This window comes from Dromaius novaehollandiae, chromosome 2 (genome assembly GCF_036370855.1).
Source record: "Dromaius novaehollandiae isolate bDroNov1 chromosome 2, bDroNov1.hap1, whole genome shotgun sequence".
NCBI lineage: Eukaryota > Metazoa > Chordata > Aves > Casuariiformes > Dromaiidae > Dromaius > Dromaius novaehollandiae.
In genome coordinates, this window is record NC_088099.1 from 149929272 (window position 1) to 149956984 (window position 27713).

General features: G+C 38.1%; 1 protein-coding gene and 1 long non-coding RNA gene across 7 annotated transcripts in view; one reads left to right on the plus strand and one right to left on the minus strand.

Moving 5' to 3' along the window:
- WWP1 (WW domain containing E3 ubiquitin protein ligase 1) overlaps window positions 1-21874 on the minus strand; it is a 59401-nt gene extending 37527 nt beyond the window's left edge. For 3 of the 6 annotated variants that reach the window (XM_064507783.1, XM_064507781.1, XM_064507780.1), the window contains exons 1-2: window positions 15811-15829; window positions 131-221 (exon numbers count right to left, since the gene is read on the minus strand). In XM_064507783.1, the coding sequence (XP_064363853.1) occupies window positions 131-221; window positions 15811-15813 (94 nt within the window). In that variant the 5' untranslated portion in view covers window positions 15814-15829. Of the gene's footprint in view, window positions 1-130; window positions 222-10350; window positions 10370-15810; window positions 15830-18237; window positions 18351-21683 lie in introns of those variants that run through there. The other 3 variants (XM_026099758.2, XM_026099759.2, XM_064507782.1) reach the window with 3 other exon arrangements.
- Window positions 21875-22365: 491 nt separating this feature from the next.
- LOC112982980 (uncharacterized) lies at window positions 22366-27478 on the plus strand. Its single transcript, XR_003259119.2, has 2 exons — window positions 22366-22441; window positions 24512-27478. It is a non-coding gene; the product is annotated as an uncharacterized LOC112982980 (long non-coding RNA).
- The last annotated feature ends 235 nt before the right edge of the window (window positions 27479-27713 follow it).

The following is a 27713-nucleotide window of genomic DNA, read 5'->3' on the forward strand; positions in this document are numbered from 1 at the left end:
AATTATAATATTCAAGTTATTAATTAAAATATTAACCACACAGACTTATTTTTCACACAACTTTCAAAAACTGCTTTTTTAGAATACACATTTCCCTGTAAACACTGCCATGATGAAAATCACTACTTGCCTGTTACTTGCATCTGTAATCTTCCATTATGGTTGTTACTTGTATCAGATCTTGGTGAGGCTGTGGCCATGTCAGAAGTTGTAGCTTTAGCCTAAAAAAACGCACATATAGCTTACTAGAAAGTACTTACCTCTGCATATTAGTTACAACTATTAAATAAAACGCACAGCTAAGCAGCAAGTTTCTAAACATTACTTAGTATAGCAGAATGCATGACTTCATAACATCAGTTAAAAGAATAATTACTTTGCAAATTTATCACACCTTACCTTTGAGGATGCCAAGGCACTTGAGTAAGTGTTAATTTACATACTTTAGAATAACTGTATAAGGTAAGAAAAATTACATTTGTGATACAATCAATATTCCTGTCTCTAGAAGGAATGCTTGTGGTCCTGACTTCAGAGGTGCTAAGCACCAACAGCTTCAAATGGACAAAATATCTGAAATGCTTAGATGCTTGAAAAATCAGACTGCCGCAGAAGCATAAAATCAAGCAGCATGGTAAGTGATTCAGAAAAAGAAGATTTGAATTCTATTCCTAGATTTGCAGTCAGTGTTTGCAACAGTGAACAGTGTTTTCACTGTTGTTCATTCACCAGTCACTTTTCTCATCTCTTGAGATAGAAGCACTTTACAAGGATCACCCCTATCCTACATTCATTCAGTATCTAAGCTGTTGTGGCTCTGATCTTAGCTGTGGGAACCAATCACACCTGAAGCATATGCAGACGACATCACTCCCTCCTCCCCAATTACTACACCTGAAACAAAGCTAGAAATAAAAGATGTTATCTGTTTCTATAAAACAGCTATCTTTTACCAGAAGAGAATACATACATTTAAAATATTCTCACAGTCTGGACATATGTCCACATATTTATTTTTGTGAACTTTAACCGGTATCAATAACAACATGGAAGACATTAAAGGAGCAACATATGCAATCAATTCTGTGGCAAGTAAATGCAAATTCTTCACAAGAAACCAAGATCTGCAATCTAGTTATAACCATACATGAAAGAGATTAATTTAGGCATAATTTTGTCACTGAAAATGATTATTTTTACTGGTTTTTTTCCACTTTTCAACCTACTTAGGTCTCAAACACTAGCTATTTTTTTTTTTTTAGCTCTAGTCCTCGTATGCACAAAGCAGAAAACAAACAAACAAGAAAACACCTGTTTCAAAGTCCCCCAGGTAGACAGTTCATTGCCTAACCTACTCAGAACTTCAGGTTGCAGCTGCTGATTTATCTTCAAGGCATACCACCTGCCCTAACCTGAGCTTCTGGCTCTGCCTGCTCCTAAGCTGCTAAATGGATTTGGCATACATGTGGTTTGCCAATGTCCAGATAACAGCTCTAAGCAAGAATGAAATACACAGAGCTTTGCATCTTTCCCCATGAGGGAGAAATGATCACAACAGCAGGAAGATCCCAAAGCAGCAAGGAGATGAAACAAAGTTAGGCTTGTGAATAGCAGAGGGACTGCGTGTTTCTGGCACAGTTGTACGAATACATCCCACATCAGCAGTGCCTTGCTGTTCTGTTTCTGTCCCCTGTAAAAGTGAATCTTACATTCTTCCCAATATGGTACATCTAGGTAGTTTTACAGAGCAATGACTGTAGTTCCTAATTTGTATTAACTTAGAAGACTGTAAATAAAATAAGCTATTAGCAGCTACGCAAAAAATAGCATTTTTTAATTAAACACGGATTTCTATATTGACAATACATGAAGAAAGTGTTATATTACATTTTGTATTCAAAATGGCTTTACTGAACAGAGTAAATTAGTTGAACTGACTGCTTCTAAAACCTTGAAGCACAGGGTGACTAGAAATTGTGCAACTCCCCATCCTTGTTTTATTGATTAGGAATTAAGGGGGGAGGGAGGGACATTAGATTTTTTCTTTGAGTGAGTCAAATGGAGAAAACTAAATCAATCGTTTTTCTAGTAACCTCTTTTGCAAGTATATATCAAAAAAGTTGATTTGATGCTTCAGACCAGTTTGATCGGTTATTTAAATGAGTAACTAACCACACTCAGTTACTGACATTTAAAACAATCTTAACACATTGTCTGATCAGCCCTCATGCAGGTTGGTTCTTTTGGCTGGAGAGAAAAACCTGCTCACAGTGTTTGCAATTTTCATTCAAGATCCAAAAAGCTAAACTTACTGTATCCTCAGAAGAAAAAAAAAAAAAAAAAATCTTAATTGCCTGATGCCAGGGTCACATTCTCACACCTGAACTGGTCTTTCCAGGTAAACAAAGCCTTCAGCCAGAACAGTTAGCAAAGTTATGCTGTACAAGATGAAGGACCTTGTTTGGAGATTTGAACACCTACTACTCCCTGAAGGCTGTTCTGGAAATATAAAAGGCAGCAAATGCTGCTACACAAACAAAGAGGAGAGGCATAATCCACAACTTAGTCATAGTCCCTCAGTCTTTGATAGGAAAATTACTACTATGAAGCAGTCATAGATATAAAAAAAAATAATAGTATCTATTAAATGAGGTGTTCCCAGTAGTGATAAAAACAGTATTAGTGACATTGTACAAATTCAAGGCAAGAAGAGGACGGAAAAGCACTACTGACAGAACGAAAACAATGATAGAGAAAATATTTAGTCTAACAAGAATAACGACAAAGTAGATCAGATCACTGTCTATAAATACATGGATGGAGAAAAAACAAAGGCTATTAAAATAAAACAATACTGTTGATATAAACATTTGCAAAAAACCTCAGGCTTCTGGAAAGGGTGCAGAGAGCCCAAGAGCACATGCATACTCTGTGAAACTTCGCAGGGACAGCAAAGAACTCGCATGGCAGAGGGACTGACAGACTTGCACTGGGATGGGATTACACCATCACTTTTCCACCTCCTCAGCAATATGGTTTTTCACAAGCTGAGAAAGACAGAAATTCTGCAACTGGAAATTCTTAAGAAAAAGAAATTCAAAAAAAATGGAAGTTTCAAGGACTGGCAGGCTATCATCTTTATGAGCCGAAAGAACCTAAGTTTGCAGGGCCAAGAACAACCAAAATTTTAACTAAGCAAGTCGTCCAATTTTGGTGGAGAATGGAAGAAGGAGGCAAGCACAGGAAGCAATTAAAATGATGATACACATCTGGCGGATTGAGAAGTTTTCCACAACCAGGGACAAGGTCAAAAGCAAAATACTAGTATTTTCTTGTTCTAATTTGCAACAAAGCTGACATGAGAAAGAAAATCAGCTAGTGACGCTAACACTGAAAGATGTCATTTCCAGTGGTGCAAGCCCCAACCTCTGATGGGTAAGGAGCACTATGTCTTTTGGCACCATTTACTGCTTTCTTGCATCATGCACATAATTTTTTTTTCCTCGGCCCTAAATCCCTTCTTCTTGTTATTGAAAATAAATGCCCAGTTTTAGTTAATAAACATGCTGAGTAAGGGCTAACAACTTTGATGTTATCTCCTAAATAATCCTAAAAAGAGGATTACATACAGAAATGAAAGATTCACTATCCATGTAGTTACATTATTCCCAAAAATTGGGGTATTAATTTAACAAAGGCTGTAGATATAACATTCCTGAACAGAAGCTTGCTACAGCTCTTCACTCAGCTATCTAGGCTAAACTTCATTGGTCTAAAGGGATGTGTAACTTTACATTTCAGAACTGTCTCAGGGACCCCCTAGAAATTCCTCCACACTAAAAAAGATTTAAAGGACAGTCTCAAGTGCCACATGAAGTTCACAGTTATTACAGCACTTCTTTCTAAACCATGCTCATCATACATCACCACTACCCCAAATAAAAGAGTACAATCCATCTATAAACCACTGTAACAGTCAGCGTTACTTTAGTTTTAAATACCTTGAGTAGCAACAGGTCAGTTAGGACAAAAACAAGTCCCTAGCTAAACAGTGGAATGGCTGGCATAGTATTCAATGAAAAAAAAAAAAAAACCCACAGAAGATCATTTCATAATTCATGTGAATAAACAGTTTCATAAAAGAGAGTCTGGTTAAAAACAATAATGATATGATTAAATCTAGACTTCTGTGAAGCGTTTTCTTTAAATCCCGAACCACTATTAAAACATCAGAAATATAGACAACTACTCTAGCAGGCATTCCAATTATTTATTTTTTCACAATTTAGTAAATGATTAATTCATGGAATTCAAGCAGAAACATTTTGAATGGCATCACCTAGTTGGCAAGAAATGCACCTCTTTGGGACATTGTACTGCACTGTATTGATAAAAAAAAAAAAGGGTATTTCTTGTAAAGTTGACAGCTAAAAATATCACTGATACAATAAATACATGTTTAGAAATTTATTGGTGCTTTGCATCAATAATTGAAGACAAGATTTTTCATAAACAACTAAGCAATTTAGGTGTAGAAAACTACACCAACCAACCGAGAAAGTCCTTTTATTATTAATAAAAATAAAATACCATAGGAGTCAACCTAGGAGTTTAAAAAAAAAACAACAACAAAAACAACAAAAAAAAACCACCACTGCACTTAGATAGCAGGATCTAATTTCTTGTGATACCATCTCACAATAGAAGGTCCTATCACCTGACACAGTTAAAATATAGGAAGAGCAAAAAATTGGCAGAAACAAGAAGTTATGTAACACAAATTTTCAAACCAATTTTAAATCAAAAGATTTGCAAACAGGAAAAGTATTAAGGAAATATCCAAAAAGCTCTAAGTCAGGAAGATGAAATTAAAATTTGTTGCACTTGTAGTAACATGTATGTTTTGAATACCACATTCCTGTAAACTTCAGGGATGTTTTCCTGAAATGACTTAATATAAGCTGTCTGGTTATACTGACAAAGATGTGACAAATTTGATCAGAAAACCAGTAGTATGACTGCACACACACACACTGCCTATATGAGGTCAGTCCACTGTAACAAACACCAACAATAACATAGCCAGGAACTCAGAAACCACTCAAAAGCTAAGTGAATGAACAATATAGATTTACATTTATAAAAGTTTCCCATATATCAGTTTGGATAGATCAGATACTTATATGAAACTGTAACAGAGAACTTCAGGAAGTTACTGTGTCCTTGACTGAAACTGACTGCAGTTTCAGCTGATGTAAGACAGAAGAGAAAACAAATATAACCATAATTTAAAATGAGTCAAATTGAATCACAATGTATTTGTGCTCACTGATGGTGCTTTAATGAACACAGATTTCTTTTCTTGCTGATCTGACACTTCTGACACGTATAAAACATGACTGATGGGGAAAGGTAAAAGTAAGCAAAAGCAGAGATTACACCACAGATGACCACTGGCAAATCAAAAGTCTTCCTATATTCCCAAAACCTGAATAAGAAAACTTGAGGTCTAGTTGTATAAGGCACTCAACAAGGACAAAGGAAGTAGACAAGCAAAGTGCCTAAATATTAGTGATCTCCCCACTAGAATCTTTCTTTCAATTTACTACAGAGGTAAGTCACCATAACGTCATCAATATTTATTATTTTTCCTGTATCTGACCACATCCTCCAAATGAGCATGTAAATGCAGAAAAATCTTTTCTCGGTGATTATTTTTTTAAAGAAAGTTCATGTATTCAAGATTTTTTCCCCTCAAGCAAAAAGACAGAAAAGGACAGAAGGAAAGGGGGAGGGGGAGGGGATAAGTGACACAAAACCCTAAAAACTATGGATATTTAACGTGATAAATAGTTCTGTGGGAGTCATGGGAAAATAGCAATATTCACATTAGTCAGTTTTGCTTGTTACAAAATGTAAACACGGACAAAAAAGTCATGTTATTTTGATTAGAAATCCTAGATATAAGAGATCCTTAAAACAGAAAAGAACAAAAATGAATGACATGATCATACCTTTATCAGTATTATTTAGTGATGGAATACATACAGTTATCACAATACCATCACAATTCTATTAGATGCAAAACTGAACAATCTTTAAACTATCACAGTGTCAACAATACTAATTTCCGTTCTACGCTTCAACTATTCCCTTTGTGTTCTCCTGCCTCCACATACACACGTCCTTGTTCCCAAGAGGGGACAATGCTGTTAGCAAGCCTCCTTGTTCCTTCAGTGGATAAAGGCGGCCTGGAGCTAGGAAGGCAGACAATTTTCTGCTCTCCCTGACCCAGTGGGACAACCATCTCCTTACTGAAAAAGGCTAGAACACAGCTGCTTTGTCACCCTGTACTGCAGGCTCCAAAGTCTCTCAAAAACATCTCTCCCATTCCTCACGTTCCAGAGGATTAGATCAGCTATCGTAGATGGGATCAGTAAACGGAGATTCTGACACTTGTACCCTCCTGAAGTCAATGATCTCTTGTCCAACACCTTTAACAGTATTGCAATAATTGGCATTTTCACAATATCAAAAATGCCAGCATGTAAAAAGCATGAAATAACACCGCCTATTATTGGTAATAAGTGGTGGTAAACCTAGAAATATAAGAATTAGAGATTTCAGTACAGTAGCTTTTAGGATACCACAATGCCTAAAAACAGCATACAAAAGCAGTTATTCAATAATCCAAACTAGAAAAGTCAGATTATAAAAGCACTGAAATTGCTGACAGACCAAACAGAACTTATCTTTCCGTGTTTCCTTTTCACTTCTCAGAAACAGTTTACCTTCAAAGGTTTAAAAAGTAAATCATGACTCTTCTACAACAAATTAAAAAAAAAAAAGCTTGATGTAGCTGTATACCTTCCAGAGAGAAGCAGCATTTCCATATTATTAAAAACAATTAAGGATGTCTCCTTTTGGCATTGGGAAAGTTTTATCTCGGAAACTCGTTACATACAATAGACAACGAAACAGGATTTTCTTCTTAAAACTGAAGACTTCTATACTATCTAGACTTGTAATTTATTTCCACAGCAAATTCAGTAACTATCACTCTTCCATCAATCTAGAAAGAGATTGACATCTTTAACCTCATTGTCAACAGCAAAAAGTTACTTTGCAGTACATGAGATGACAGAGAATCCACAGACCAGCACATCTACCTCTGTAAAATAAGCACATAGCTTTTGTCGATTTCAGTGCGGAGCAAGACCCTAGACACCAACTCATTCACTCAAAGGAAATATTTCCAATCCCTCAGCAACCTTAAAAGATCCTTCATTCAAAAGACACCTTTTACAAAGAAAAGTCACACCTTTGAATGAGCCACAGGAATACTGCTAAAGAACTACTTTCACACATTTATTAACAATAAAGAAAGCCTCAGTGATCTTATGCCCCTGAATATCAAATTCCACACACTCTCAAACTTTTGATGAAAGTCATGGAGCATTAAGAGGAAGGTCTAAGCTTCAAATAAATCTTTCTGGATTCATCCCTCTTAACTTTCCTAACCTCATCAGCAGAAAAGTTCAAGTGGTCCTTCCTGTACCGAAGAGATAGATGGCAGCCCTGAGCAATAAAAGCAGAACTGTTAAAAGCATCTCTACAAATATAGTAAACATCTTAACAAAACCACCAAAATTCCTGAATCCAAAACATGCCACTCCTATGATTTATTCAGCATGCCAAATGTTGAATGTACCTAGGCAGATGAAAAAAAGACAGCACAGCAGAGTATCTTACAAACCAATCATTATCTCTGTCTCTCAGTCCTCATGTTCAAGGGAGCCCACATGGCACTTTCAAAAGCCAACCTTGTGACTTAAAGTACTGCTCATGCTGGAACCTACTCCACCTGAAATCAGAAATTACGCATATCAGAAACTACGCACATCTGACACTTATTTCAGATCTGGAGAAGAATATGTATGCCCAAGAAGTTGTTGGCCTTTATTAAACTGAGCAGGACAGGTGCTAAAGGATTATTGCTACAACTCTTGTCTTGCCTCAAGTAACTACCAAAAAACTTCTAAGACCTGACACTCCTTAAATAGACAGCTTTGCTCATCAACAACTAAAATTACAACAGCACTGACACCCAGGCAAATACAGAACTTTAAAACCTTATTTCCCTAAGCTCCACAAACATGCTTGCTTTTGTAAGAACTAATGGAAAGACTATTTATAAACAAGGGATATCCATAAGCCTTAAAATGACCATCTTAAAACCATTAAACTTTCTGCTTCATGGTGATGATAAAATTCATCTGATGTTGTTCACGTCAGGAAAATTTGATCTGTCTTCTTCCAATTAAGATATAGGTTCTTTTAAGATCTACTGTTACAGGCCAACTCAAAAGGTCAGCAACTCCATTATCCTTCCTGGCCAAGCACACAGTAACTAAGAATGTACTGTGAAGCAAAGTAGGTACTTTGCTTTAGGTGTGATGGGCTAGGGATATAGCTAGGAGGCCAAGGCATTAGGTTCCATAACCAGTAATTTACTGGTATGTGTGAGGGGAAAAAAAAGAAATCCTCTCCCGTGAGTGGAGGCTTCCAACGAAAAGCACTATGCACGGACATCTTGCACATTTAACCAAAATACTTACTGGTTAATTTTGATTCAAAGGCTTTCAGTAGGATGCCAGGATATAAAATACTCACGCAGTGTTTGACATTCCTAGTTTTCAGGTGTAACTAATTAAATGCTGCAAAATGTTGTTTCGACAAGCTGCAGACATTTAGAAAATTTCCTTCATGTGTGCACTGTGAAACACTCCTCATTCCTAAGGAACCAAATTGAACACAAACATGAAAAATAGGAAAATATTTCTAGCTATACAAATGTTTTAATTACCTCACTCACATTATGCATTCTCTTGGCTAGCAAGTGGTGTGAAAAAGGTTATATTTAGTTGTAAATCAACTTATTTTAATCAGTTATGCAGCCAGTAAGTCCTCCTTAAAATTACTAAATGTTGCAAATGTGAGAAAGCTTATGAGCTTTTTTTTTTTAATATATATGTCAAATAGAAAGCCTTGACATTTTTAAATTCACTGAATTTAAGACAAATAGAGCAAGAACTACAGACTAATTTAGCATTATTAAGCAGCAGGCCTTGTTTCATCTCACTTCTACCATATACTGAATGAAACATTCCAGTGGAAAAAAACAGTAACCAGCCCTGCGATCTGCAGCTCTCATAAGGCATACACAAGGAAGGTAAAGTCCAAGTTATACAAACAACTTTAACCTTTGTTTCCTAATCCGAGTGTTCTACACTGAAAGGTTTGCATTTTTTACAATTTAACTCAATAAATCTGTTTATACAACACTGAAGTGTTAGCTGTTATTTGCAGAATAACTCAAGTTCGTTGTCTTTTCATGTTCTGCTTTTGTCCTGATACAAGCTGTCAATATTAATTCCCAAACATATTCTTTTTTCAACCACTCTTTGCTTTTTAATCCCTTTATTTTTTCCTTACTTTCACTTTTACTACTTTCAACTTCCAGTGCTATGTATATTTGTCTTTGATTTTCACACCTAAATTATTTGGAATTTTTCTAGGAAATATTTTAATTATCCAGCACATAAGCACAAGTGAAGCCATATGTAACAAATTTAAAAAATATTTAAAATTGGAACCCTGCATATTCTCCATCACTTCTTCTAGATATATCTTAACATTATGTACCACAAAAAAGAAAGCACTTGCAACAGTACCAGTCATAACTTTATGATAGCATGCTCAAGGAAGGAAAGATTATTAACTTTAAGAATCCATGTGAGAACAGAGTAAGCTACAGTCCTATGCCCCAAACTGAAGGTAAAAAAAATGGCACAAGACATATTTAAAATGAAAAAGAACTTTATTAATCAACTTTGTAACATTTAGTGAGTAGTCTTAAACAGTGCCCTTTACTGTGAAGTATCATTTTCAAAAGTACTAGAAATAGTAGCCTAAAATCAGTGTTTAATAGGTTAGAAAACTAAAAACTGAAATCGGTTTAAGTATTTTGCTGGTTGGTTAAAATAATATTATTAGGAGCATAGGTTTTACTCCTCACCACACAAGGTAAACACATCACAGTACTTCTAGGACAGGACTGTAATGAGAATACCATCATTTACTGAACAATAAAATTATTTGCTATTGCACCTACTACTAGTTTTAAACTTCAGTCAAACAAATACTGATAGTGTGAAATGCAGGCCTCTACCTTAATGAAAAAGAAAAAACTCTCACATGTTAACAATAATTCTAGAATACCCTTTACTAAAATGAAAAATAAGCGACTCAACTTTTTAACAGAATAACTATTCTGTTATAGCTACTTACCAGGGTGACAACAATCCTGCAGATTCCTTTTCTACTTACTAATAGTTTCCCTAATTCCTTAGGTATTGAAACTGCTGAAGTCACTGGTGAGAGAAAGGGAGAGTGAGCGAAAGAGAGCGAAACAAAAAGCAAGCAAGCCTTTATTACCTAAGAAGTAAATGCAATAAATATTTATAAGTCTGAATATTGTTGCATTAACTACACAAACAGATACAGAAGATACAAAAAAGTTATGAGCACTGTTTCAAAACATCCATGTTTGTAGGATTATTCTATGCTAGTGTTGCACACTGTAAACTCTTTGAACTCAGCGGTGCAATGACAGTGTTCTTAGCACCATTCACCCCATGAAACACATTCACTATGTATAGTCCCAAACGCCTTGCCTCCTGTTAAACTCGAGAGCACTATTAAAACCATCTTCAACAGACAATATCCCTTAGCCCTTCATTTAAGAATAGCTTATAAGCATTCTCAAAACAAGGAATTATTTGAGGCTGAGAGGACTGAAAAAGGATCCAAGAATGCTAAGTACTTCTGCAAAACTAAGGAGGATAAAGCTGTGAGGAAGTTCTCAATTCCTCTTTTTCTTTTTTTCTTTTTTTTTTTTTAATCACCAACACACTTCTTGGACTGAATCCTCAGAACAGGCAAAATAATAAGAGACAGAGTAGTATTTCATATGCATTCACCAATCCTGCAGCCCAAACTGATAGTGATATACCAGTGGCTTCCTTAGAACCTGTTTTGACATTACTAGAATTTCAAGTCCAGTAGTCTCCTTTTCAAAGTGAATAAGGCTTTGTTGGCAAGACAAGATCTAAGCGTTAGTTCTTCCTGACAGCTAACAGCTCCTCGAGAGATATTTCAACATTCTCGACAAGCTGCAAATATTTTGTTAGTAAGTTCAAAGTTGCGAACGCTATAGCAGACCTACCTAGATTTGAACTGGAAGGCAAACTGCCGCTTCTCTTCATATAATAGATTTATCTTTCTTAAGCCAACCTATATGCATTTTTTTTCCCCCATCAAGCAAAGAAACCTTTGTCTGTTCATATTGGAAACAGGCATGGAGACCAAGCTACATATAACAAATATTCTACTTTCTGTATTCTTTTTCAAGCACATTCACTGACTACTTTTTCAGATGCTGCAATATTGATCTATGAATTAACTAAGCATACTGCCAGCCTCATATTAAGATCTAACAAAAAATATTGTAAAATTACAAAGGTTTACAAAACATATTTTTCAGACAATGTTATGCCAGAGGTCTAAACAAATTACAGACTACGACTCCACTGCCACATGTCCACCTGTTCTGTTTTGCCCTATGGATAGACGAGCAGCTCTTCAGCAAAAACTTTTTTAGCCTGGTCCAAGAAAACATCACATGTATGATTCATACTGTCCAACTGTCTGTCTCTTCCCACTCTCTTCCTTTCATCTCCATCACTTTAAATGAATTCTTTTACCAGATTCAGTTAAATTTAACTGAGAAGTAATGCCCGCTGATACATTAAGTTTCTACAAGCTTCATGAAAATCAACAACTCTGTAGAGGAGAAAGACCCAAATTCCTGCCCTGCTGAGCAAAGGGCTGCAGCATGAGCTCAAAAGCTATCCATTCTGCTTGGCTCAAAGGCCAAACTTACATCAAGAGCAACATGAAGCAGTATACTAGAACACATCTCTAGAATGCGGGCAGTTTTTAGTACACCTGCACCACAAACAGAAAATCTGACTGCAGTCACACATAGGCACTTCCATATTAAAACTTTGGGTAACGTATATAACAATAAGGAAAACAGGTATGGGCTTCAGAGCAGGCAGGCAGCCCAAGCACATGCCCAGAAAGCTTATAAAACCCACACTCATGAGTTCATGCCAGTCATCACAACCTTATTAGTCATGATAGCCATTCTTAGTGTAAGAACACGTCTGTTGTTATCACAGCAAAATTAACAACACAATTCCAGAGAAACCTAAAATAGAGATATTCGATGTTAACCAGGAATTCTACTGGTTCTGCCCCATGCTCATCACTCCTCCCTCCTCCTTTGTTTTTGTGGGAATATGAAGAATCTATGATTAAGGAATATCAATAATAGGAAGTACATTAATACTGCTTCATAAAATAGTTCTAACCTTTCCCAATCTCCCTTTTGTTTGATTAAGTTCTGTACAAGATGGCAATTCAATACTCTGAGAGCAGAGGAAGGGCAAAGAAGCCACAAGTATCTACCCAACATTAAGGGCTAAAGCAGCAGAAAGGATCTTTCCATATTTTTCAGCAGTAAGAAGTCTCATGTGATCCACCTCTCCTCAGTGACATTATCTGAGCAAATAGCTCGACGAGGTATACAGTAGTAGTCATTGTGTGGTCTCACTAGTGGGCAACTAGTAGTTGCTTTTTAAAAAGCATTATGCAAGTCTCTTTCCAGCTCTGTCTCAGCAGTGTGTGTTTGTAACATTAGTGGTCTGTGCAGGGAATTAGGACAGACACGTTAATCTTACCTATTACTGTCTAAGGGCAATCACCCAACACACAACTGATTCACTCTTACTTGGATATCTCTATCAGCCTCAGTGTGCTATCTCCTATATCAGGCTAGTCCCGAAGCATGAAGTCAAAAACAAACACTCTGAACCTGTATGAACTTTTCAAAAAGCCCCCAAGTCTTTAAAGGGCTAGAGAATTCAACCCAGTCCTCAGTAAGATGCTCAAGTGATAAATAATTCTCACTTCTGAAAACCAAGAACTGCCTAGTTCTGCTAATTATTTTACAAGATTATTATGGTCTGAGTTCATCTGGTTCCAGAATTTAACAACTTTATGAACAATGTCATCACACAAAAGGCAGAACATGAAAATGAGTAACACAAGTCTTACTAGAAGGATCCAAAGATCATGAGCTTGAATTCTCAAGGGTCAGTGCTTGACCACATCAATATATTTCACATTGTTTCATTCAAAGCTACAAAGGAATCAGTGGACCATAAGTACTTAAATTTTGTAGGACAGTAGTGTTTGAAATATAAGTCATTTTAATTTCAACTGAACAGATGGAATTGATGAGAAATACAGGAATACACTCGCAAGGGTCAGTATCCTGTCTGGTGCAAGACAAAAGACTAACTTATGAAACCTAAAAGCATTAATGGCTAATTCTTGGGATCAATACTGCCTTGAAAACCTTGAAATCAAGTGATTGCTAAAATTGCACAAAGTTCATCCAACTCCCCACTGAATTAAGTCAATTTTCAGAATGATTCCCCTGTTTTTGTTGATTTTAGAGGCACTTTTGAGGGGGAAGGGAAAAGCAACTCCAGCTTCCATTACCCATGTCACCCAAACTTGGATGACATGGTCAACATACCCTTTTTGCTACAAATTATGTTTAATCCATAAAGATAGATAATTAGAATATGAAAATTGAATTTGAGTGGTTGAGGGAATCCTTAATGGAATGGATAATGGAATCCTTAATAAAATGACTCCACACTTTTAGCATTAACTATTTCCCACTTTCCACCAACCCACACTTCTTTGGTACATTACAAAAAAAAAAAAAAAAAGAGAGACAGACACTTGAGACACCACCTCTTAAACCGCTCCAGTTCCAGAGTCAAGCTCTTGAAAAGATCTCTCACTAAGGACATTAAACCTAACAATACATCAATCAAGAAAACACAAGATTTGCATTTGGATTCAAAGGCTATAAAACATTGCCTTCAGCTACCTTGCAGCAGAAGAAAACAGTGCAAAAAAACACTCTATAAAGCCATGTAAGCTTTTCACATGTACATCAACCTGCAGTAAGGAGTTCCACGCCTCAACTACAAGCTGCCTGAAGAACCACTTCCTTTTCTTTCTTTTGAAACTGATGTTTACCTGTTTCACTTGATGTGTTCTTGTTTCTGTTGCTGTTTTTTTTTTTTATTGGAAAAGACACCAATCAATAATTCTCTGTTCACTCTGTTCATGCCAGTCATGATTAAAACATCTTTTTTCCAGCCTGAAGAATATCAAGAGTCCTTTGTCACTCTATAAGTCTTCTTCCATAAAATCAGTCATCCTTGCTGTCCTTCTTTGTACCTTCTCTAGTTCTACTATATACTTTTTGAGACAGAAAAGATTTTAAAAAAATGCACCAATCTTATCCTTCAAGATAGGAATGGATATAAAGAGAGGCACAATGATGTTGTCCATTTTATTTTCTATTCTATTCCTGTATTTTCTACATCAACCTTTGCAACATCAGCTTTTTAAATTCGGGAGGAGGGTCAATCAAAATCTAGAAAAATATTCTTACTGTCCCTTATCCAGGCTTTTTTCTTTTTTTCTTTAAATGCATAATTTTCAAATATGTAGGAAAACAAGACAAAAAGGTATGTCTCTGTGAATTAAGACTTATTTAATGTTAATTTTTATAAGCTTTCAAGCTTTGAAACTGAAGGAATCGCCATAATAGATTTATCCAAAACAGACCAGAATATCAGCCCTCTCTGAAAGCAGACTATACCAAGCAATACAAAAAAATCCAAGCAAGCCTGTAGCAGACAGTCTAGAAATGAGGTTAGTTTATGTCCTGAAGTATAATGTGTATATGTTTCTTTAAAAAAAAAAAAAAATCTACTATTTAACAATGAATTTTCTCCTTGTCTGTGTAATAGTCTGTTCCTTATTTTGAATCTTACATTAACCAACCCCAACAGAATCCTGTAACAATTACTGCCTGACAGACTACCCTATTCAATTTTTAATTTAGTTATATGAAAGAGGGTTAAAAGCACAGACTGAAATTTATTCACATTCTATTCAAGGTTCTGTGTACCTCCACTGGAGCCCTCCTCATCTTTACCTTCTTTTATGCTAAAAATAAGTAGTATTTTCCAGTTTATTTGTACAGAAGCATTACTATTCTAATAGTTTGCACCTCAGTTATTTTTCCCCTAACACAAATGGGATAAAAACAACCAAGAAACATAACGTGTTTGCAAAAGACCTAAAGTAGGACATGCCCATACAGGGCCATACAATAAGGCCATACGGTAGTAACATTTAGCATTTTCCAAACAGAAAAAGATGTAATTAACATATACTAGTTTGCATACTATTTTTGTATTATATGCTGAGTAGATTCCAACATTCCAGCACTTCTTAGTCCACTCCTGAACTAATCAGATCTTTTGATAAAGCAATCCATAATTATGCTGGGCTCTTACTATCATCACATATTAAACTAGCTCTGTCACATCTATCTGAAGTTCCCATTTCCATTACTCGTAAGTGATTTCATGACCTACAGATTTTGCAAGTTCCCTTTTAAGTTGCTTTTCCCTGACAAACAGACACCAGTTATTTCATTACTATTAGTCTTCTCGTCATGTTATGAATTAAGACTTCAACTAGTTTTCTACCCCATAGCCATTCTGTAAACAGTACAGTTTTACTCACCATCCCATAACATCGTTTTGTCAGTAACCTCTCACTGGATCCTCAATCAGGGATTTTTTTTTTCTGGATGTCCACACAAATTATAGGAGCTCTCCACCAAATTTTCCATACTAATTGAAATTCTTCTTATCCTGAGTTATTCTCTGAGTTACAGCAAGACGACAAAATATGACTTTTTTTTTAAAAAAAAAAAAAAAAACTAAATCTTTCTAAACTAAAACTAAATCCACAGTAAGATAGTGGTCATCTTTTGAAAAAAATAACTGTAAAAATGAAGTTGGAGGAAGGGGGAAAGAGGGAAGTGAGAAGAATGAAGAAATAAAGATAACTTAAAGTTAAGAAAAAGCAGCTTCCACACTTCTCTCCTGGGGAAAAGAGGGAAGTTTGGCAATCCTATTATTTTTCTTCTTTTTAGTTTTCCTGTTGTATTTTGTTTTGCTTTTTGACTGTTAGGTTTATGTGTAGATACTTTAATGTCACGAGGCATTACTTCAAAAAGCAAAAGAGTTAGTTTCAGTATACCAGTTAGCAAAAACAGAATCAGTTTTCAAAATGAATCTATCTTGGTCTGTTTAGCAGTTTTAGTTCATGCTTACAAAAATAAAGACAATTTACACCTTACTGAATTTCACAGGAACTAGCAGAGCACTGTGTTTCAAAACTAGACATGTGTTTTCAGTTCTGATGCCTAAATATATTGTGCAATTTTACAAATTATGAAAACTATCTTTCCTGTTTATTTTTCCCTGCTCTAAAATTACAATCCACTTGATTTGATTTATACTGAAAAATCACTAGTTACATGAAAATTCACACATAATTTGAAGTTCTCTCTTATTTTTCACCCAAGTATAGTAAGGGACAGACAGAAGGTTTCATTTGTTTGTTTTTAAAGGATTCTTCTGCTAATCTGCTGCTATATTTAAATATTAATAGCAAGAAACTATGGTAGAAATCTCAGTAACTAGAAATATGCACAGAATATACTGTATACATTTTCCTCTGTATTCACAGAAGCACAGTTAAGAGCTCTCTCCTGCCCACTTCAGGTTGCAAGGTAAATACGCTTGAATGTGTAAAGAGTTTATTTTCCTTATTTTTTTCAAAAAGGTGACTTCTTCTTCTCTACATTTTTTTTCAGATAGTTTTCTCCCATCCCCACAATGATTTTCAGCAAGATAACTCTAAAATCTGAGCAGAAGAAAGTAGATGGATTAATTCTGTACCTTTAAAACAACTCTAAAAGATCAGTTACAAACATGTTCAGTTTTCTACTTCACTTAGATATAAGACAAATCAAAAGGACACACTACTATGTTTTCAGAAACAGATCTTTATATTCAGAATTACTCTGAAGTGATTTGAGTCAAAGAAAAATTCCTTGCTCCAGACACCAGAGGCTGATTTCACTACAAAACAAAAGACTAATAGCTGTATTAGTTACACCACAAATTCCTCCAAGTTAATATCCTTAACACTGAGGATGTCTGTCAGGTTTTGAACTGATTACAATTAAGTATACTCAGACTCTAGCCACTTGAAGGAGGACATTAACATCTCTAACACATCCAAGTAATAAGAAAAATGTGATTAACAAAAATTTTTCAAAAGCCTAAATGGATAATCTGCTTTGTTAAACCCATGCTTCACTCAGACTTTTATTGAAGACTTTAAGTCAAAAGTCCTCATAAAGCAAAACTACCATCTAAGTAAAATTCATTCATTCTTCAAAGACAATAGAATTTATAAATTAAATCTCAATTCATATTCTCTTTAAATAGTGCTTTATGGTAATATTGAATTATCAAACCATACATTAGATGACAATCTTATAGAATCCTCAAGATTGACCAAGGAAAGAAGGAAGGAAAGAGTTTGTTTGCCACATATCTGCCTCTACAGAACCAGAGCAGCATACAGTCGTGCAAACCTATGTTCATTAATGATTTCGTACGACATACCACATGTCTGGTAGCTACCTAAAATGCAAGGATGAAGGTATCCCCGACATTCTGTCACAAATGCTAAAAGGGAAGTGGGGTCGTGGTGAAAACCAGTGCACTTCCAATTAAATAATTCTGACATATTGAAACTATTCTGGCAGTTGATACCTTCCCTGGAATCCTTAAGAGTCCCTCTGTAAAGCAACACTAGATTTGCAAAACAGAGCTAAATCTAAGTATGCTTCTGGTTAAACTGTTAGGTCCTCAAATACAGTAACAATATATCCTAAAAGACAGTAATTAGAACTTTTCACTTACAGAAAAGAATCAAAAACAAAACAAACAGAAAGAACCCCCTCTATAAAGCTACTAAAGCAAACTTCAGCAAAAACACATCATGTCACTGCTCTAGGGAAAAAAAGAGGGTGCACCACTCGTAGACCTATGCTTTCCTACAAGCCTTTGACTAGCTGCAATGGAATACCTCTTCTGGAACACTCCAACTCCTTTCTGCTGAGGAGGAAAAGGAGATTCTTCTCTCCAACCACACCGATTTCCTTCAAGACAGTGGAAGTCAGATCTCTGATACATTTGATGGTCCTTAAATGAGATTTTTGTATGTCATTACAGCAAAACATCAGCAGATTATGATAAATCTGAACTAATGCCTACAAGAAAAAAGAAAAGTAAGTGGCCTCACTGACATTAAAACTCTCACAAAAGAAACTTCTAGAGTCAGACCTGGCTGTAACCTACTGCTATTATCCAAGTTTGTATATAGCCCAAAGCAAAAGAACAACTCCACTAGCCATAGCTAAAGTCAGAATTCAAAGAAGGAGCTTGGCAGTTCTGGTTTACAAATTTCATAAGGACAGCAAAAACAAAACGATCCTGATAAATTTGATGCTGCCATACAAATTGGGGGAAAAAAATCCCACAGTTTTCAAACTTTCATCCTGGAAGACACATTGGAGCAGCTCGTCCACTAACTTAGATTCTTATGCAATTGATTCAAAGCTATAAATCCATGGGTTTTTTTAATTGAGGTAAATGTTACACTGAAGAAGCAGATAAGAAGACTACTAACCTAGCTTAAAAGATAATGTTGTATTTACCAGTAACTTCACCCCTCCTCTTCAGCCCTTTTGTAGAAGCAGAGTATTTTTAACCAAGTTAAAAGTAACCTCCACTAATCACTTAAGGAGGGCTTGCAAAGGAGATATTTCTAATGTTTGCACTTGTCTATCCCTCCATCCATTCCCCCTCCAAGCCCTCCTGCTTCATTATCTGGATTCTAGTCAATTAAATTCTAGAATGAACTTCTGTTTTAGCAAAAAAACTAACCATAGAGGTCTGGCCTGAGTGCATAAACAGTAACCATTTTTAATTACTAAATATGGCTTAGCTCATGAATTTTTGATTACAGTACCTTAGTTTTCAAATGCAGTGTTTTATTGGCATAGGAATTTGGGAGAAGAATGAAGAAACTGAACACAATACCATCTTCCCCATCATAGATCTCGTTTTTTGGACACAGGGAAGTAGCAGGGAAAGAAGAATCTCTTTCCCACATACACATTCTTTCTAAGAGTAAAAGCAGAAAGGTGGCTGGGTACAAATTCCAACTTACAATATCTGTATGGGAAAATAAGAAGGATAATAATAAAAAGGAACAGAATCTGCAGGCATTCCTCCATCTTTCAAGGGTTCCACAGTATAAGGAAAAGTGGGTTGGCTCTGAGCCCTGTGAGACCTCCCAAAATTTAAGAAGCACGTGAAGACAGGTGGTTATTTTAACTTTATTGCCAACCCATTAACAAAACACACAAAGTTCACTTGCAATGTTTTGCTCACTGATGTTTAGCAAGAAATGTAAATTAATTTCACCAACAAGAATAGTTTATATCCTTTTGGTATCAAGGTGTCCCATGCTAACAAACCTCACTCTTGAGTATTTAAAATTGCTTGCATGATTTCAAGTATAATTATGTATTTAAGGGAATTATTCTACAGTATCATTGGAAAAAAATACTGATAGTAAGATATAACTAGTAGCATTTACAGTATCAGGCATTTAAACAAAAACTTAAAATACAGCCCAAAGTGACAAAAGGATTCCAAAACCACAGACTGGTTTACAACCAACATTAGTTCAAAATATTTCTAGTTGTCCTATTTTAAAGCACCTTTGACAAGTTTCCAGATAAACTGTGCTTTTACAAGCTGTAAAACCCTTCTTAAAAGAATGAAAAATCCTAAGATTTTTTTCTATGCAAGTGTCTTAAATCTTTATTATTAAAATTAAGGAAAAATAATAATTCAGTTTATACATCTATTAACATGGACTCAGATAGGACAGCATACAAAATTAAAAAGAAAGCCCAAGTTAACTGACAAGTTACCATAGGTCATCACTAATCAGTTTGTTCCTATATAACAATGGGATTAAAGCAAAACACAAATTTTAAGCAGGGATTATTACTATGAAGGCCATTTTTTATGCATATATTTATATACCTTATACATGTGAAGGACAGCCATATTTAACCCAACTGTCCGCATCCAGTGAGAGTATCATCTGGCAAGCCAGTGTTACTAAACTTGCATAACCTGGGTTTTTTAATGCAAAATATCCTGATGATTCTCTATGAGACACAGGAACCATACGAAAATATGGCCGAAATACTAAAAGATCCTTTTTCAGAGTCCAGTCCAAACACTGAAGGGCTCCATTAAATGATTAGATAGCGTTGAGTCCTTTTCTCCCTTTGACATACAGTTTAAACATTTATAGACCTGGAAGCAGAGTGAGATCACCATAGTTTAACTTGGAAGAGAAGTGGTATTGTTCCAAAAATAAGACATGTACAGAAAAACTGTGAACACTTAGACTAAGTTGTAGCATCGCATCACAACATAAACAAAGATAAATGACATCAATAGGTGTTTCGAGATCTCAAATTCTCAGAATCTTCTCAGCAAAACTTACAATAAGAGGACCAGAGAGATTCACAGACACCCATAACTTCAGCAGTAACAGCGATGACTTCCCACCCACCCTGCATCCCCTCCTGCCCACTACACATACTGCGAGGGATGACGACAGGTCGTGGGGTTGCAGCAGCTCACCGGAGAGGGGAGACTGCTCCTCGCCTCCTCCCTCCCCCTGTTTCACCAAAAGAAGGTGAAGCCAGAACGTAACAATATCCTTCTCCTCTGCCTTCACCCCGCGGATAAGCGAGCAAGGGCCGATCCTGCGACTGCCTCGCTGCCTCCCTGACACTAATGCCTCTCGCAATCCACTCGGCGTTGCCACAGGTCAGGACTCAGCCCTCAGTCACCTCGCCTGAAAGGCCGTAGACAGGAATAAACAAGGTTATTCCCCTGACACCGGATACCAGCGACACTCCGGCCGTCCTTTCCCCCCACCCTGGACCTCCGCAAGCCCACGAAAGTACCAGCCCTCCCTCCCGCCCCGAGCCAGGTGCAGGCCAAGAGGCCCTGTCCAGACACGAGCCGGGGTGGGAGAGAGGAGGGGGCACGGCAGGCCTCCCCCAACCAAACCGGAACCGGGATACCGGAATAGGGGGAGGGAGAGAGGGGGACAAGCAACGGCCGCCCCCCCCCCCAGCAAGGCCCGGGGGCTGCGACAAGCTGAAGTGCCGGAAAGCAGCCAGAGACTGAGACCTCACTACGCTTCCTTCGCCATTTTAGCCCCCACGCCCATTCCCCTCTTCCCCGCCCCCCGTGACAGGGGCAGCCTGTGCCCGTGCAGAGCCCCTCCGCCCTCGCCGCCCCCGCTTCCCCGCAGCCCGGCCGCAGCGAGGACGAGAGAAAAACCGCAGCCGTTTTTCTCCTCGGCCGGCCGGGCTCTGTCAGGCCAGACCGCAAAGCGAAACGGCCGCGGCGCAGCCTATTTTGTTTCCTTACCGTGGCTCGCAGCCTCGGAGCGGCTGCCGCCTCCTCCCCCCGCCTCCTCTTGCTGCTGCTGCTCTTTCCTCTCCTCTCGCTGCCGCGGCGGCTCCTCACCCCTCCGCGCCGCGCTCCGCCGCCGCCGCCGCGCAGGATGATGCCATCTCACAGCGGCATCGGCGGCTCGTGCACAACCACCCCCCGCCCGCCGTCACCGCCGCCGCGCGCCCCCAACGGCCGCGCCAGCCTCGTGCGCGCGCTCCGGGCACCGGCAGCAGGAACTTGTGGAGCTGCGGCCGCCGCCGCCGCCCGGGCGAGAGGGCCCGGTCTGAACCGAGTTGTGCGCAAGCGGCGGAGGGAGGGAGCGAGAAGGCGCGTCTGAGCCGGGGCTCTTCCAAGGGGACAGGGCTTATTCCTAGCGCCTGCCCCGGGCTGAACCAACTCGGCCGCTGCGACGGGGAGAAGAGCGGAGCGGGCAGAATCCGGCGCTGGGCGGGCGGGGGAGGAGGGGCCGCGCTGCGACGCCGCGGTGCCGTCCGCGGGGGAGAGCGTGCGCGGGCAGGATAAGGGAGCTTCTGTGAGTCACTGCGCCCTGAGAAAGCCGCTCTGCGGCGAGCGGCGCTGGGAGCAGCACACCCCGGCGGCGTGCGAGCGATAAAGGAGGGGTGGCTGCTCCGGCCCCCTCCCTGCCGGGCTGCGCACGCAGGCGGCAGGCCGTGCTGCAGCTGCCCTCGGCCCTGCGCCCTCCTCGGCTTGGAGCCGCCGGGATTTGTCCGGTTGGTCTCCTTTCCCTAGCGGCTGGCCGCGCCTCCCTTTGCATAACTTCTACTTTTCCCATACTTGGGGGGAGGGCAGCCCCGCCCCGCCCCGCCCCGCGGCGACCGGTGGAGCAGCAGCCGCCCGCCGCCACCGTTGGGCAGGCGGCGGGGGCGCGCGCGGGCCGTTAGGGCGGCGGTGGGGGCGCGAGGTACCTGTTACCGCAGGGGCGGCGGGGACTCCCGGCACACTGATAGGCGTGAAAGTCCTTGTGTGTCCGCACGCGTGAGGCTCGTGACTGGTGGAGCGTTAGCTTCACGCCGGGCGACATGTGGAGGCAGCGATAACGTGAACTTTGGGGCCTGGACGCGGCCTTTGAGCGGTAGCGTCAGAAAGTCCAGCGCCCGTGTTAATCGAAAGAAGAATCGGAAGAAAACCAACGCTATGAGAACCTGAAGCAATTTCCAAAAAAGTCTGGTATTCTGTTGCTTTTAGAAGACAAAGGGCCAACAGTCTTATCTGGGCATGTAAATTCCTACAGGAAACAAAAGCGAAGATCTTTAAAAATGCTACTTTCCAACCTATTCATTCTTTATACAAAATCAATAGGAAAACCACAAAGTCTGGGGAAAAAATCATTATGTTCAGTTTTAGGAAATACCTTAGACTAGACTTTATAAAAAGATAAACTAGATCTTCTCTTAAAAATACTACTATAAGTGCCTGAAAACAATGGTAGTTCAAATATTTCCATGAAGTAATTATAACGAGATGTAAACTGCAGACTCAAAATTCATCACAGGCAGTAAGACTGTTTTCAATTAACAATCTAATTAATCCATTTGATTTGAAGAATTCAAGAAATGGTTTTCTCTACATCAACTAAAACTTAAAATTACAATCCTACTTTTGTCCTGAGTTTGCCCAAAATTAACTACTAACATAAAGTGGAAGACCAATATTACTACCCTTTGGTAACACTTTCAGATTCAGCTGGTAGGCTCCATCTCTCTTCTTATTTTTACTTTGTTGTGATGTAAAACAATCTAATAGAAATACATAAAAAATCAGCACTTTAAGGAGGGATACTTCTTAATGGGGAAAAAAGTTTGTATTTACGAACTTTCTGTTGAATGCAACATTGCATTGCCAGCAGCTGATGGCAGGTGAAGGTGTAAATGGTAAATACGCAGAAGCTTCATCATGGTTTACAATAAAGTTTGTAATTGCAGAGAGGATAGTGATTATTACACTTTTCTTAAGATGAATCAACACTTTTCTCAGTCTTCTGTAATGTAGAGATAGGCTCAAGAGAGGGGGAAGTTGGTTTTAAAGTATTCTGTGATTCTTGCTTTTTCTGATGCTGCTCTGCACATAAGCTATTAATAGCTCTACTGAGGTCCTCTTTCTAGGCTTTGCTTGTTGCTAATGTAAGTAGCCTGATACTGATAGTTGAAAAATATGAATGTTATTTTTTTGAATAGATTATATGTGTAAAATTGGTAGGTGCTTTTTTCTTGCCTTATGAAGCATAAAAAGTGTGTGACTTGAAACAATATTTTATGCAGAAATTACGGGCTTCTCTGGCTTGCCTCTTCCCTGTTTCAAAACAAGCTTTGTCATACATTTGTCTCGCCCTGGGGAATAGTGACATTCCAAGTGTTATTACTTGATGCACTTATGAACGCAAAATGTCCCAAGTTTATGAATATCATAATTTTGGTTTTAAGTGTTTTATAAAACCTCAAGATTCTTGCATTCTTCAACTAGTTTTAGGGCATTAGAGGAAAAAGTAGCATTATATGTTTAAGAGTTAGAAGCCATACATTGAAAACTAACTGAAAACATTTAAGTTATACTTTGTTAAGAATCTGAAAAAGTACAAACACAGCTTTCTTCATTTTGCAAATAACTAACTTTTTTTTTTTTTAACTGTGCTGCGATCAGTAAATACTAGAGGTTGTATTATACAGTGCTGAAGGCTAGGACAAATGAATGTAAATTACTAGTTATCTCATTAAGCATGTAAACAGCCTGTTTCAGGTGTGTGATGAAAGCTAATGTTACAAGAATTTTTTTTTTTTTTTTAGTTGCAGGTTCAGCTGACACAGTGCTTCAAAGCTTTGCTGTTATTTAGGGACTGAAATCTACCGCTGACCTCGGATAAGGTCTCATAAGCCACTATACACATCAACCAAAGTCTGAACGTCACAGAAGTGGTTGCATGAGGTTCTCCTTGAAATACAATATAAAAGCAGTTTCTGTACACTGTATTCTTGAGGTAGTCATTTACAAGTCTGTTGAAAGTTTTTAACAGTCTCCTTGGGTGTCTTTCTGACTTTTTTCCCCCCCTTTTTCCCTGCAAAGTAAGGACAATTTGGGGGGACTCAGAATCAAAACTGAAATCTACAAAATAGACTGGAGTCTATAATTGTTGTATGCTTAGATATTTGTAGATCTTTTTCTCTAGCATGGTTGAGCAATGTACATTTGGCAAGCATGAATTTCAGGATGAGCTTCTGAAGAATGGAGGCTGTAACGTGCTAGTGCGTCTGCTGCTTGGAGTCATATCTTTCTTTTTCTCTTCAGTGAACGTTGTTGTTCCTTCACACAGAGGTTTGGCAGTGAGCTTTGCTAGCCTTTAATTGGAAGATGTAGGTGAGTGGCAATAGTTTTGCTCAAACTGTACTTGTGGAGAAATCTTCTAGAACTCAATAGGGATGAAACCTGTAAAATTCTAAATGAATATGTCTACTAGCACATAAAATTAATATACAGTAACGTGCATTTAGGCCTCTGCTCTTTTTTAATTTCTTAGCCATCTTATAAAAGCCCTATGTTAAACTATAATCTCCTGATGTTATAGAACAGATTAAAAATTGCATAGAAAAGAAAAAATAAAGTGTAATAATTAAAATTCCTTAACAATAACCTAATAGTAGAGGATGAGGCTGAAACCAAATCTTGCTATCTCTGGTAGACTCAAATACAGGCTGATTTCACCTGAGCACAGGTATGCAGAACTAGTCTTTGTATATGTGTAGTTTTGGTGTTTGAACTGAGCAAAAGGTTATGATGAAGTCCTAAATGCAAATCATTAGGTTGGTTGCTTGTGCAGCCCTGTTTTCCAACTGTGAAAAATCCAAAAAACAGTATTTAACAAGAGTAGAGAGATTTCTCTAGTAATTGTCGATATGTTTTATATGGAGACTTTATTATACAAAATTCATACAGAATGTAAGAGAACCTTCAAATAGGTTTCTTTGGACCATATCCAGAAAAGCACTTAAGCACCTGAAATGGGAATTAGATAGAACTTGAAGTTCTACCTTCAAGAGCATGAGCCACAGAACCCTATACCTGTAGTCAGCCAAGTCTTTCGGTAGATGTAGTTGGCATCGGTAAGCACGTACAGTAAGTACCTAATGTCGTGGTTGCACCAAAAGAATTGATGCTTGACTTATGCCTGTGTTTGTTTAGGATCCAGAAAGTAGGTCAAGCATCATCTAAAATCCCTGGTGGGCTGGAGCGAAGAAGCATGGTTAGAGCATACCCACCACACAAAGGATCTGAATTTAACAAAAAATTCAACAGTTGTAATAAGGACAGAGGCAGAGGCAAACATCATGGCAATGATCACCAGGCTACAGTATCACCATGATTAGAGAACTTGGGACCTGGAAAACCTGTGTTCTGTGCCCTGCTCAGCTTTGGTAGGTCCAAACTAGTCTCTCTTCCGACAACAATAACATCACCAATAATTTTTTTCTGATTTTGGAGCAGGGCATTCTTTGGTGGTCTGTGTGCAGCTTCACAGAGGCCCATTGACGGAGTGGAAGAGAGTATTGCTGGATGACCCTGCACTTAGGAAACTTAGCTGGAACAGATTGAAAGTCTTAGTTTCTGGTCCCTCTTCCCACCACTGTGTACACATTTTAACCAGTAGCTTTTCAGTGTACAATATTGGCTCCTGTTCCAGGTCTATAAACACTCCCTATAGCAACTGAATATCTTTGTTGGCATGCTGTCAGTCTCATCTTTTTCTCTGATTCCATAATTATTACATTCTGAAATCAGTCTGAGTAAAATATAGTCATATATACATTTATATATATATATATATATATGTAAAATATGTGTATATCTCTCTAAAAGTATACATGAAGAATACATCATCATTAGAAAATATTCATACAGGAAGTAAGCAGCAGGTTTCTGTCATAATGGTGGTATATGGCTTTTTGACATTATACTTGGAGTAGAATCCTGCTTTGGTCTTTTTTTTTTTTACTCTGTATATTTTAAAGCCTCTCTAATTTTACAATGGTTAGGGAATTTGAGTGGTATAACTACCATTTACTTGCTGTCTGGTGTATCTTCCCAACTCTCCGAGGTATGCATATGTTGTTTCTCGTTTAAGACATGAGATGTGGATTCAACTTCTATTGTGTGTGTGTGGTAGCTGACACAGTAAGGTTCCAGTCTCCTGATACAGGTTTTTTGCATATGTAGCAATGTAAATAATGTATAGTAGTAATCACCTTGGGCACACTTGCTGTAACTTGAGACCAAGAATTTGCTGTCAAAAGTGCATTAAAATGAAGTTTTTTGAGCATCATGATGGAGAACGCAAGAATGATAATTTGCAAAGACTTGACTCCACTTAGTAATTGCTTTCTTCTGGTTTTAGATGATGATTGTTTCTTAGCTTAGAGATTTGGAAATCAAAGGGAATCTTTTTCCTACACCCAGCCCAAAAAATTGTAAGTTGAAAGAGAGAGAGAGTGGGAGAGGTAAAACACACTGAATTTATCTACGGGTCCATAAAATGTAAGTTCTCTGTATTCCAAAATGGCCTTGTGTTTAGACAATATAATTATTTCAATACATTGATACTGTCATATTTTCAGATTTCTTATTCATCCTTGATGCACTGGTGAATCAACAATGAATTTGTAATTTTTTCATGTGGTGTTATTGTTTCTGGTGGGCTGTCTCTTAACAGCACTGGATATAAGACTAATTGTGCAAAAATAAATTATTTATAAACCTCTGTGTCTCATCTCCTTAAAACACATTTGCTTTGTTTTAAATCCAGTACAGCAGGGTCATTTCTAAACTCAGAAAACCGGATCTTCTTATATGAATATATTTGAAATGCAGGCAAAGCCTCCCCTATCTTTTCATCAAGAACGGTTTTCACAGTAACAATAAATAGTGTGTGCACTAATGTAAATTCACTTCTCTTTTGAAACTGTAGCTGATAATCTTGAGTCACTGTTTGAAGACATG